Source organism: Sus scrofa, chromosome 15 (genome assembly GCF_000003025.6).
Source record: "Sus scrofa isolate TJ Tabasco breed Duroc chromosome 15, Sscrofa11.1, whole genome shotgun sequence".
Lineage (NCBI taxonomy): Eukaryota > Metazoa > Chordata > Mammalia > Artiodactyla > Suidae > Sus > Sus scrofa.
In genome coordinates, this window is record NC_010457.5 from 112,665,526 (window position 1) to 112,678,747 (window position 13,222).

The following is a 13,222-nucleotide window of genomic DNA, read 5'->3' on the forward strand; positions in this document are numbered from 1 at the left end:
AAGAATTCTCTGCCATGAAAATTGTATTAAAAAGGGAGCTCAATAGACCACTGTAATTTTCAGAAAATTGGGTTTTCTTGGGCAATACTAAGTGAATAACCTCTTTAGACAGCCTTTTATCATCATGGAATGTGCACAGCTAGAGGTATTCAAAGATGAAGTCTCATGTCTTAATTTTAAGCACCCAAATGCCCTTGTAGTAGGTGAATTGTTTTTAAACTGCCCCCCCCCAAAAAAAAGCCCTTTTATTGGTCATCTGATTGTTCAAAAATAGAACGGAATTTTTAGTCCCTTTAGATGAAGAAATGAAGTGTTCACATCAGGAATAAAGTCCAAAAAAATATAACTGGAAAGAAAATGTTAGGAGTGATAAATCCTTCTTTATCCCTGGTAGAATCTACTCAATGTGTGCCTTGACCTTACCTCCCTTCAGATTTCTGCTATGGAAACGAAGACCTGACTTTCTCTATAAGTGAAGCCATTAAGCTCTGTGTTACCGTGGTGGCATATGCTCCTGAGTCATTCAGAAGGTAACTGCAGCCTTTTGTTCTGTGCCTTGTGATAAGTCAGTATGGCAAAGGAAGTAAAATTGAGGGAACAGAAAGGTTATGTTGCTAATATTAGCCTATAACATTTTGGCAAGTATGTTTACAAAACTAAATTTAGGAAACATTGTAGCAGAGGCTATGAGAAATAGCCAGTCTTCCTCAATTTGAAATCCCCTAATTTGCAATTTGTGCAACAGCTAAGACATTTTTGTCTCAATGGGGAAATATTTTTCTCACCTGTAATAGAAATTAATCACAAATAAAATTTCAGAACAGACATTCTAACTATTGAAGAAAACTCCTCTCAAGGAGCTATAATAATTTCAGTTGCACAAAGTGCAGGAAATTAAATCATGCCTGTCATTTTGCCAACTTCAAGGAATCTGAAGGACTCACATGGAGAGTGTTATTCCAGTTCTAGGATGTTGGGATAGATAGATAGATAGATAGATAGATAGATAGATAGATAGATAGAAAGAAAGAAAGAAATATAAACTAATATGCAAAATGAAAATCAGTTTCATCTCTCTTAAAATAGTGCTTCTAAAGGCAGAAACAATAATTCAAGTGATTTATGGACAGCCCCCTTTTATGTAATGTACATGCTTAAAAATAATAGAGTTGTATTCCTTTGAACTGCCCCATAATTCTGCCTTAACCAGCCTTTTGGCTTTCCCTCCTCTTTCCCAATTATATCAACATTAGGCAGTCTCTTCCTCCCAACTTGTCAATCTAATTTGGTCTTTTCATGTAATATCTAGCCCAAAAACAAAGCACTAGATTGTATTCTACTATATGCTTGGTATGTGAGTATATATCTTCCTATGTCTAATACAGTGCTATATTCTATGGAAGATAAAACAGTAAGAATTTATAGAACAAATGAATCAGATAACAGCCAACTGTTTCCACTTTCCTATTTCTCTCTTTTTAATTTCTTTCTGCATAGCCCTATGTGGTCAGAAAATAGTTTCAAAAAACAAAACAAAACAAAACAAAACAAAAACAAAAAATAAAAATAAGGATTCATCCTTATTTATTACTCTTGAGAGAAAGATAGACTGATAAATTATTGCAGGGTATGGTTCCTCTGTTAAGACTGCCAGATTTAAGTAGGATAGTCCCTTTCAGACCTTAAATCCAAAGAATTGAGACTACAAACTCCTGTCACACAAAAAATAAGTATATAAATCTTGTCTGAGTATCATCTCAATTCCAGGATGCTGGCTCTGGTTTAATACAAAGTCTCCACCCATCCCCCCCAATGGTCCTGCCTCCTCAGACCAGCTGATGGTTTCGTGTGCTTGGAGTGAGTTGTGACTCTGACTCAGGTTTGAAGTGAAATGGAAGATGACCAGTGATTCTCCTGGTAAAAGAGCCAGAGAAATAGCACCTGCCCATTTGCACTACTCTAGTTCCAATCTAATAGTCAAGCCTATCCTGACACATCTATAGATCAGGAACATGAGGTAGAAACATATAACTGATCTAAAAGTAAAATATAGTGACCCACTTGGGATATAAAGATTGCTTGGAGCTTACAGATTAATACATTAAAATTCTTATTTCTCTCTTTTTGACCAAATCTCTTTATCATCAGTTTCTCATACTCTTCCTTAAATCTATTTTTGGTTTTCAATTCATGTAGAAAAATACTGATCTGACCATTGCAACTAAGCTACTTTAACTTAGTGGATATTTTGACTATAATTTTTCTTTTTTTTTTCTTTTTTTAATTTATTTATTTTTTATTTTTTTATTTTCCCACTGTACAGCAAGGGGGTCAGGTTATCCTTACATGTATACATTACAATTACAGTTTTTCCCTCACCCTTTGTTCTGTTGCAACATGAGTATCTAGACAAAGTTCTCAATGCTATTCAGCAGGATCTCCTTGTAAATCTATTCTAAGTTGTGTCTGATAAGCCCAAGCTCCTGATCCCTCCCCCTCCCTCCCCCTCCCTCCCCCTCCCTCCCCCTCCCTCCCCCTCCCTCCCCCTCCCATCAGGCAGCCACAAGGCTTTTCTCCAAGTCCATGATTTTCTTTTCTGAGGAGATGTTCATTTGTGCTGGATATGAGATTCCAGTTATAAGTGATATCATATGGTATTTGTCTTTGTCTTTCTGGCTCATTTCACTCAGGATGAGATTCTCTAGTTCCATCCATGTTGCTGCAAATGGCATTATGTCATTCTTTTTTATGGCTGAGTAGTATTCCATTGTGTATATATACCACATCTTCTGAATCCAATCATCTGTCGATGGACATTTGGGTTGTTTCCATGTCTTGGGTATTGTGAATAGTGCTGCAATGAACACGCAGATGCATGTGTCTCTTTTAAGTAGAGTTTTGTCCGGATAGATGTCCAAGAGTGGGATTGCGGGGTCATATGGAAGTTCTATGTATAGATTTCTAAGGTATCTCCAAACTGTTCTCCATAGTGGCTGTACCAGTTTACATTCCCACCAACAGTGCTGGAGGGTTCCCTTTTCTCCACAGCCCCTCCAGCACTTGTTATTTGTGGATTTATTAATGATGGCCATTCTGACTATAATTTTTTAAATAGAAACATCTTAATCATAATTATACCTATAAATTTTCATTAAGGGAATATTTTCTAATTTTTTATGCTAATTTAATGCCTTGGTCAGTCATTTTATGTTACAAATAAGCCACTTTCAACTTTCATTTTTATTTTATCAAACACTGAGATTATTTTCTTCCCATGTAAAATTTATAATAAAGACTAAATTCATTGATTAGGTTTGGGGGAGGACTTTTTTGGATTTTGTTTTGTTTTTGTTTTTGTTTTTGTCTCTTTGGCTGCACCCATTGTGTAAGGAAGTTCCTGGGCCAGGGATCCAATATGAGCTGCAGCTGAAAGATAGCACTGGATCCTTAACCTGCTGCCCTACAATAGGAACTCTAGGAGGACTTATTTTGGTTTGGTCTATATCAAATTTTGCCAATTAGAGTTTCTTTCCTTTTGAACTTTTATGTTTCAGGTTTTGATCATTATTGCTGCGTAGTTCCCCAAATCAAATTTCAGTGTTGCCCATATGATGTAGTTTCTGAATGTAGAATAAACATCTTAAACAAGACGTCTACTAGATAACAAATTCTGCACAGTGGTGTTTTAACAATTGTCTGTTTTATTTTATGTCAAAAATTCTTTTAGAATAGTTTATTATGAATTGGATAAAAGACTAAGAATTTGCATTTTTAAAGTAATTAATGAAAAAAAGCAACAGTCAACCTGCTAGATATTCCCAGGCCACTTAATTATTCAGGATTAATCTTATATTATAATGCCATTATTTACTAGTTTTCCATCAGTTCACATATCATGTCCTTTCTCCCCACACACCGCTGGGAAATAGCCAAGACATCCCTGAGATCATGAGTAGGGTGACCTTGGCCCCATTGCCACAGTACGTTTCCCAAACCTCACCACCACCACCCCCCAACTATAAAGAATCTCTCCTGCCTCTGGCCCCACAGCAATTTACTGTGTAGTTTTCCTTATGAAATTTGTTGTTCAGTTATCCTGAAATGCTGAGTCAAGGCACCTTACCTCAGTCTGCCTCTTACCACCATGTTTACAAACATAAGGAACCCCCTGAAGAAAATACAGTGGTTTATTATTGCCCCAACCTCTGGTATATACATCCCTGCTCTCCTTCCCTGAGCTGACTGTCATTTTGAGGATCCTATCTTTTTCTTGCCCATGTTCTAAACAAATGAAGGAAGACAAGGAGGAAGCAATTACTGAATACAAAATATGAAAATGACATCACTTAACACCTGTTTTAGCACACCACTAGCTATATGTGTTTGAAATAACATGTCTACTCTGTGACTTATAATTTTGCTCACCTAAGATTGTCCTTTGATGAACAGAGCTCTCCATTTTAATACAGGGCAATGTTTTACCTCTTCCCTATTTTTTTTTTTTTGGTCTTTTGTCTTTTTGTTGTTGTTGTTGCTATTTCTTGGGCTGCTCCCGCGGCATGTGGAGGTTCCCAGGCTAGGGGTTGAATTGGAGCTGTAGCCACCAGCCTACGCCAGAGCCACAGCAACGCGGGATCCGAGCCATGTCTACGACCTACACCACAGCTCACGGCAACGCCGGATCCTTAACCCACTGAGCAAGGGCAGGGATCAAACCCGCAACCTCATGGTTCCTAGTCGGATTCGTTAACCACTGTGCCACGACGGGAACTCCCTCTTCCCTATTTTTTATCAGGTTGTTTGTGTCCTCTTAAGGAATCTTGATGAACCCAATGTTATGAATATATCCCCTGGGGCTTTATTGTTTTTACTTTCACGTTTAGATGAACAATTCATCTGAAATTAATTTTGGTATGGTGTAGAGTAAGGGTTAAGGTTTATTTCTCCAATTCAGATATCTAATAGACAATAGATCCAGCTCTATTTATAGAAAAGAGTAGCCTTTCTCCCATTGCATTGCAATGTCATCTTTGCTAGAAATCAAGTAACTATGGATTTATTAAAACTTATCCTGGGAGTTCCTGTCATGGCTTAGTGGTAACAAACCCGACTAGTATCCATGAGGATGTGGGTTCGATCCCTGGCCTTGCTCAGTGGATTAAGGATTCGGCATTGCCTTGAGCTGTGTTGTAGGTCACAGATGCAGCTTGCTGTGGCTGTGGTGTGGCTGCAGCTCTGATTCAACCCCTAGCTTGGGAACTTCTATATGCTGCAGGTGAGGCCCTAAAAAGATAAATTAAAAAAAAAAAAAAGTGGGAGTTCCCGTCGTGGCGCAGTGGTTAACGAATCTGACTAGGAACCATGAGGTTGCAGGTTCGGTCCCTGCCCTTGCTCAGTGGGTTAACGATCCGGCGTTGCCGTGAGCTGTGGTGTAGGTCGCAGACGCGGCTCGGATCCCGAGTTGCTGTGGCTCTGGCGTAGGCCGGTGGCTACAGCTCCAATTCAACCCCTAGCCTGGGAACCTCCATATGCCATGGGAGCGGCCCAAGAAATAGCAAAAAAAACAAAAACAAAAAACAAAACAAAACAAAAAAAGTATTCTCTTTTATATGTCTGTCCTTGCACCAATATTATACTATCTTAATTATGACAGTTTTATTATAAGTCTGATATCTGGTAATATAACTATACCAATTGTCTTTTATAATTATGAAATCTTTAACTATAAAGTTAACTATCTTTGGAACCATAAGAGGCCCAGAATTGCCAAAGCAATCCTGAGGGGTGGGGGAAACAAGCAGGAGGCATAATTCTCCCAGGCTTCAGACAATATTACAAAGCTAACATAATCAAGAAAGTGTAATACTGGGACAAAAACAGACATACAGACCAATGGAACAGAATAGAGAACCCAGAAACAAACCCAGACACTTGTGGTCAATTAGTCTTTGACAAAGAAGGCAAAAGTATAAAATGGGAAAAAGACTCTTCAATAAGTGGTGCTGGGAAAATTAGACAGTTGCATGTAAATCAATGAAACAAGAATACCCCCTCACACCATGCACAAAAATAAACTCAAAATGACTTAAAAAGATTTAAACATAAGACACCATAAAACTCCTAAAAGAGAACATAGGCAAAACACTCTTTGGTACCAACTGTACAAATGTTTTCTTAGGTCAGTCTCCCAAGGCACTAGAAATGAAAACAAAAATATGGAGTTCCCGTCATGGCTCAGTGGTTAATGAATCCAACTAGGAACCATGAGGTTGTGTGTTCGATCCCTGGCCTTGCTCAGTGGGTTAAGGATCTGGCATTGCCGTGAACTGTGATGTAGGTTGCAGACACGGCTCGAATCCCGAGTTGCTGTGGCTCTGGTGTAGGCCAGCAGCTGCAGCTCTGATTAGACCCCTAGCCTGGGAACCTTCATATGCCGTGGTAGCGGCCCAAGAAATGGCAAAAAGACAAAAAAAAAAAAAAAGAAAGAAATGAAAAAAATAAACCAATGGGACTTAATCAAATTTGCAAGATTTCACACAACAAAGGAAACCATAAAAAAAAAAATTGAAAAGACAACCTACAGAATGGGAGAAAATAGTTGGAAACAATGCAACAGACAAGGGCTTAATCTCCAAATATACAAACAACTCATACAACTCAACAGCAAAAAAAAAATACAACCCAATCAAAAAATGGACAGAAGACCTAAATAAACATTTCTCCAAAGAAAACATATGGATGGCCAAGAGGCATATGAAAAAATGCTCAACACCACTAATTAATAGAGAAATGCAAATCAAAAACTACAGTGAGGAACCACCTCACACTAGTCAGAATGTCTATCATTAATAAGACTACAAATAAAAAATGCTGGAGAGGGTGTGGAGAAAAGGGAAGCCTCCTACACTATTGGTGGGAATGTAAATTGGTACAATTGCTATGGAAAACAGTATGGAGGTTCCTCAGAAAACTAAATATAGAACTATGATATGATCTAGTAGTCCCATCCTGGGCATCTATCCAGACAAAACTTTTATTCAAAAAGATACATGCACCTCTATGTTCATTGCAGCACTCTTCAAATAGCCAAGTCATGGAAACAACCTAAATGTCCATCAGCAGATGAATGGATTAAGATGTGGTACCTATACACAATGGAATACTACTCAGCCATAAAAAAAAACAAAGTAATGCCATTTGCAGCAACATGGATGAAACTAGAGACTCATACTAAGTGAAATAAGTCAGAAAGCGAAAGGCAAATACCATATGATATCACTCATATGGAATCTAAGATATGGCACAGGAATTCCCATTGTGGCTCAGCAGTAATGAACCCAATTAGTATCCATGAGGATTCAGGTAAAAATATGGCACAGATAAGCCTATCTACAGAACAGAAATAGACTTACAGACATAGAGAGCAGATTTGTGGTTCCCAAGGGGGAGGAGAAGGGAGTGGGATGGACTGGGAGTTTGGAGTTAGTAGATGCAAACTATTACATTTAGAATGGATAAGCAATGAGCTCCTGCTATATAGCACAGGGAACTATATCCAATCACTTGTGACAGAACATGATGGAAGATATGAGAAAAAAACTGGATCACTTTGCTGTACAGCAGAAATTGACAGAACATTATAAAACTACTATAATAATAAAAAATAGAAATAAAACTGTCATACAATCATAAAAGAAGGAAACTATCTTTAACTGTAGGAGTGCCTTTGCCTTAAAGTCTATTTCATCTGACATAGTTACATCAGCATTCTTTTGGTGTTTGTTCTTACCTTCATCTTTAACATTTCTCTATACTTATATTAACATGTCTCTTAATAGGAAAATATAGCTGAATTTTTTTAAATTATTCATACTAGTAAGCAGGCATTTTCAGACCTGCATCACAATGTTTTCACAGACTCTTGCTGTAAAATCATTTAAGCTTTGAGAAGCCAGCCTCCTAAGGAAGGGTTTGATCTTGTCCCAAATTTGTTTCAGCTAGAAAATCTCTCTCAGCAAGTTACTGAGTGGAAGCTTTGTTGATGACTATGAGCCTTATTTCTCTAGACAGACTGTATATTTCCACTTATTATCATTCTATTATTCTTTCACCCAATTGTATATATGCTAGCTCTCCCAACTGCATCAGATGCTTCCTAAAGGCAGGATTTTATCACCCTTTATTGGGTGCTGAATTAATTACTTACTAGTTTTTTCGTTATTTCCAGCAGCTTTAATTACTCTTGACTTAACGTGGGGCAGGAAGGGAACTCAGAACTCATCCTCTCTCTAGAAGCTTTTCATTTCTCCATGCTCCTAAGTATCAAGCAGGATGTAAATGTGATTTGGTTTTCTGTTGATTAAAGTCTTCAGATGCTGATGGTCTTGGAAGCCTTAGTGCCCTGTTACCTACAAAAGCTAAAGAGGCAAACATCACAAGTGGAGACAGTACCTGCTGCCCGAGAGGAGATCGCCGCCACGGCTGCTCTTGCAACATCTCTGCAGGCCCTTTTATACAGTGTCGAAGTCCTCACCAGGTAATTCCATTGGCAGAAATGGCCACAGCCAGAAACTGTATCCACCAAACAGTCGAGGAAAAAAATGTGGTGGCTAAAAATCTCTAAAACTCAATTTTATTTACAGATGACTTATGCAAACTCAGCCCTTAATGGACTGCAAACATTCCCTAAGTTGTTTGGATAAATAGTGCTAAGTACTCTGAATAGGAATAACAGTAATAATAATGACAATGATGATGATGATAATAATAATAATTATTATTATTATTATTATACCATGATTGCCAAACACACATTTGCATATGGCTTGCTGAGCTTCCATGGCAGTTTTTACCCAGCAGTAAACACATCTTTCATAAGAGAGCTAATTTAGTGAATATGAAAAATGTGATCCACATTTTATTAGCTCCTATTTTATGAGGCATGAAGTGGCTGCCATTTCAATTTTTATTATTTTACTGTTTGTAAATAATCAGTTTTTTTAAAACTTAATTTCTGAAGCTAGGGAAAAAAATTACAGAATTTTATCTTAATGGTAAAATTAATAGATTCTGTATAGGATAAGACTCAGGAGTGCTGAGACAGGGGACTGAGGAATTTGGAGATGACAAGGTCAGGTAATTCCAGGGTTCAGCCCTAAACAAAGTTCCTTGAAGTCAGCCCTGTTAGAAAATTCTTGGATGCAAAACCAGAGAAATTGAGTTGCCCTGTGCTAGGGCAGGGCTGGATTGATAAGGGCCCAGGGAGGGGAATGGGGGGGGGGGGTCCATGTACAAAAGATTGTGAAAGGAGTAGGGATGGTAGATGCAGGTATGTATGTAAATGATTGGCTTTCCTCTTCTGTTCTCTTCTAAAATCAGCTAGAAGGAGACATTCCTCCCTGGGGGTGGAGGTGGGGAAGACTTTTATCTGCCTTGGTGTCTTTGCTCTTCCATCAAATTCGGCCATATCCTTTGGGTAAAATTCTCTGATTTCCTCCCACCAAAGGTACCGACTTCCACAGCCCCATCTTGCTCTGTTGGTGAGGGCACTCATAGAAATCTCTCCATCCAGGAAGGATTCTTCCAGCATGTACCAGCAAATTAGAGAGGGAGTGAGGTCATTATTCATTAAATTCAATCTATGTTTAGTTTCTAACTGGGCACTACATTGCCCACCTAGGGAAGCAGGATGTAGCCCAAAAGCCTTGGGTAGATTATGCGCTGAAGTGCCCACGTGCAGCTAAAGTGAGGCAATGGGAGGCAGTGGAAGAGGGAACCATGACAAATTACCTCATCCAATGGGAGAGAGTCCCCAGTGCTTTGACAATACTTGCACGAAAATCTGAGGAGGCAGAGATCCTAAGGAGAAATACATGACTGACACTTCCTCCTTGGCACCCAAATGGTTATGTCACCAGTGTCTTCCTGTGACTGGGGGGGAGAAAAGCAGTCACTTCTCCCCAAGAGCCTCTTGATTCTTTCTTTTTATAATACACAATGTTGATGCTTTCTATTCTTTGCTGTAAGGCTCAGTCAATTAATGTATCCAAAACTGACTTACCCAAAATTCCACAAAGAGTTATGAATGGAGCTCTGACACTTAAAATTTGGGGGCCTTTCATATTCCAGTGTATTTAAGATTCCTTTGATGGAGGAGAAGACTGGCCTCACTGGTTGGTTGTCATTATTCACAATAAAATTTGCTTCATTGTTTTTACAAAAAGAAGATAAGAATATTTCACTTCCACAGTCCTAATTTATGTATCTCATAAAAAAAAAATGTGTTCCCATTGTGGCACTGAGGAAACAAACCTGACTAGTATCCATAAGTATGTAGGTTCGATCCCTGGCCTCACTCAGTGGGTCGGGCATCCGACATTGCTATGAGCTGTGTTGTAGCTCACAGACTAGACTCAGATCTGGCATTGCTGTGGCTGCGGTGTTAGCCGGTAGCTGCAACTCCAATTCGACCCCTAGCCTAGGAACTTCCATATGCCTTGAGTGTGGCCCTGAAAAGCAAAACAAACAAACAATAACAACAACAACAAAAAACCCCTAACAGTTATATAGGTAACAATGCAAAAATAAGTATATTACAAATATATCAGCATTAGTTTTCTACTGTTGCATAACACAAACTGAGAGGCTTAACACTGAACATATTTATTATTCATAGTTCCCTAGGCCAGAAATCTGAGCAGGCTCAGCTGGGTCCTCTGCTCAGGGTCTCACAAGGCCAAAATCAAGATGGCAATTAGTCTGAGTTCTTATTGGAAGGTTCTGGAGAAAAATCCACTTCCAAGGTCATTCAGGTTTTGGCAGAAACTAGCACCAGGCAGTTTTAGGTCTAAGGTTCCCTTTCCTTCCTGACCATCAGCCAGGGTCCTCTCTCTGTTCTTAGGAGGCACCTCTACCCCTTCTCGCATGGCTCTCAACTTCTAGGCAACGATGGTGCCTTGAGTCCTTCTCAAGCTTCAAATCTGTCTGCCTCATCACAAGAGAAAACTTTCTACTCTTTAAAGTTTGGTGATGATCTCCCTTTTACCATAAAATGTAGCCTAATCACAGGAGTAACACCAGGGGAAAAGTCGTAGGGTCATTTTTAAATGCTGCCCACCACAGCAGAAGCCAGGAGGAGAAGGTCTGGTGTGGTTTTTAAAGGCTTACTCACTCTCCAGCCACAGCCAGCACACAGAAATGAGCATAATAAAAGCAAGCCTGAAAGAGCTCATACAAGCCATTGCTTTGAAAAGCTTTTTCTTCCTTCCATGGCATAGATGATACAGAGGCAAAGTTTATCTAATATTTAAAGTGAACACTGCGGATGTGAAATGAGGTGATTCAAATCTATTTCTTAGCATCTAAATTACGGACGTAGAATAGATTTTCATTTACTCACTTCCCTGGCTAGTTGTAGGTATCATTTTTAACTATAAAGATTCTTGCCTTCTTTGATACTTTCTCAGAAAAATAGAATGGTTGATTATGGAGTAGGTGACCTAAATGGTGTGTACACGCTTATCTTTTTCTTACTGTCTAGAATGACTAACTTCCTGGTGCCTGTGGAATTGCAGAATGAACTCTTAGCTCCCATTTAAACTGTACAGACTTAGAAGTCTGATTTCATATATGTCTGGTTTTAGGAGTCCTAGTTCATTACCTAGGACCAAGAAATGAAAAACCTTAAATCATGATGAGCTTGTAAGACCCTTGGGAATCAGTGTTGTTTCCTTTAAAGTACCTCTCAGAGGAGTTTTCGTCGTGGCGCAGTGGTTGACGAATCCGACTAGGAACCATGAGGTTGCGGGTTCAATCCCTGGCCTTGCTCAGTGGGTTAAGGATCTGGTGTTGCCATGAGCTGTGGTGTAGGTCACAGACACAGCTCGGATCCTGAGTTGCTGTAGCTGTGGTGTTGGCCGGCGGCTACAGCTCTGATTCAACCCCCAGCCTGGGAACCTCCGCATGCCGCGGTGTGGCCCTAGAAAAGGCAAAAAGACAAAAAATATTAAAAAATTAAAAAAATAAAGTACCTCTCAGAATAGAGACAGCAGAAAAATGGGACAGAAAAGCCCAAAGTCTTCATCCGCAGCATGTGAAACTTCCTGGACTAGGAGTCTAATTGGAGCTGCAGCTGCCGGCCTAGAGCACAGCCACAGCAACTCAGGGTCCACACCATATCTGCAACCTGCACCACAGCTCTCAGCAACGCTGGATCCCCAACCCAATGAGCAAGGCCAGGGATCAAACCCGCAGCCTCATGGATACTAATCAGGATCATTACTGCTGAGCCACGACAAGAACTCTCCCAAAGTCTGTCTTTGTACGACTTTAAAATTAACTGAAAACCCCGGTGAGCTGCAATACCTTGAGAATTTCATGTCTCCACTTCTGTTGTTGTTTTATTACTGTCCTTAATGCAGACCCATGACAGCCCCACAGATGAGCAGATGTGACCAAGGTCATAAAGGAGCCACCACAGCCAACCACACCATGTCATCTGGGGTGAACACCAGGTAATCTACTTGTCCCTACCCTTCTGTGGTCTCTCAGTTTCATACAACCTGAACCTCAGCTGTTGCGAATGAAAGGAAGCCTGAAAATTGTCAATGTTGAGTGTGAAAATCTCCAAGGAAAAGAAAAAAGGTGAGAGTTTAGAATTTTAGGAAAACCCAAGGCTTCCTTTGAAATTGTCACCTTCATAAATGAAGAGATGAGCCACCTTCAAAAACTGGTATTTGTGTCCATTTGTTGGTGTGAACCTGCAAGATGTTCTCTGCCTCCTGGGTGGTCTCGGAACTATTCCAGTGTTGTTTCATATGCCTCTAAGAAAAAGGCACATGAAACAATAATAATCAGGAGGCGGTTGCTCATTCCAGGGCAGTTGTGCAGGTCAATTTTCTCTCATCTGGACAGATTTTCTACAGACATTTCACCCAAACCTTGACTTAGGTCCTTACATGATGTTTCCCTATTTTGGTGTAACTCAGACACTGGCTGTGTTAATACTTTACCTGCTTCCTGCTGCTTGGGTTAACCTCTAAATTCTCTAAGACAAAAGTAAAAGTTTCATTAGCTTCTTCTTCCTAGGAAGATTTAAAACAGGGCAAACCCAAAATCAGTTTTTGAGAAAAGTTCTCTTGCAGCGTATGTGGTTAGCCAAATAAAAGATCAAGATTGTATATCTTTGGCTTAGTATGTATGTGTGTATTGGTGAGCTTATCAA

At 39.5% G+C, this 13,222-nt stretch overlaps 1 protein-coding gene across 4 annotated transcripts in view; it reads left to right on the forward strand.

Moving 5' to 3' along the window:
* Window positions 1-13,222, forward strand: part of UNC80 (unc-80 homolog, NALCN activator) — a 253,679-nt gene that overhangs the window by 201,694 nt on the left and 38,763 nt on the right. For all 4 annotated transcript variants that reach the window (XM_021075021.1, XM_021075020.1, XM_003133630.5 and 1 more), the window contains 3 exons: window positions 434-530; window positions 8,366-8,536; window positions 12,420-12,512. In XM_021075021.1, the coding sequence (XP_020930680.1) occupies window positions 434-530; window positions 8,366-8,536; window positions 12,420-12,512 (361 nt within the window). The remainder of the gene's footprint in view (window positions 1-433; window positions 531-8,365; window positions 8,537-12,419; window positions 12,513-13,222) is intronic.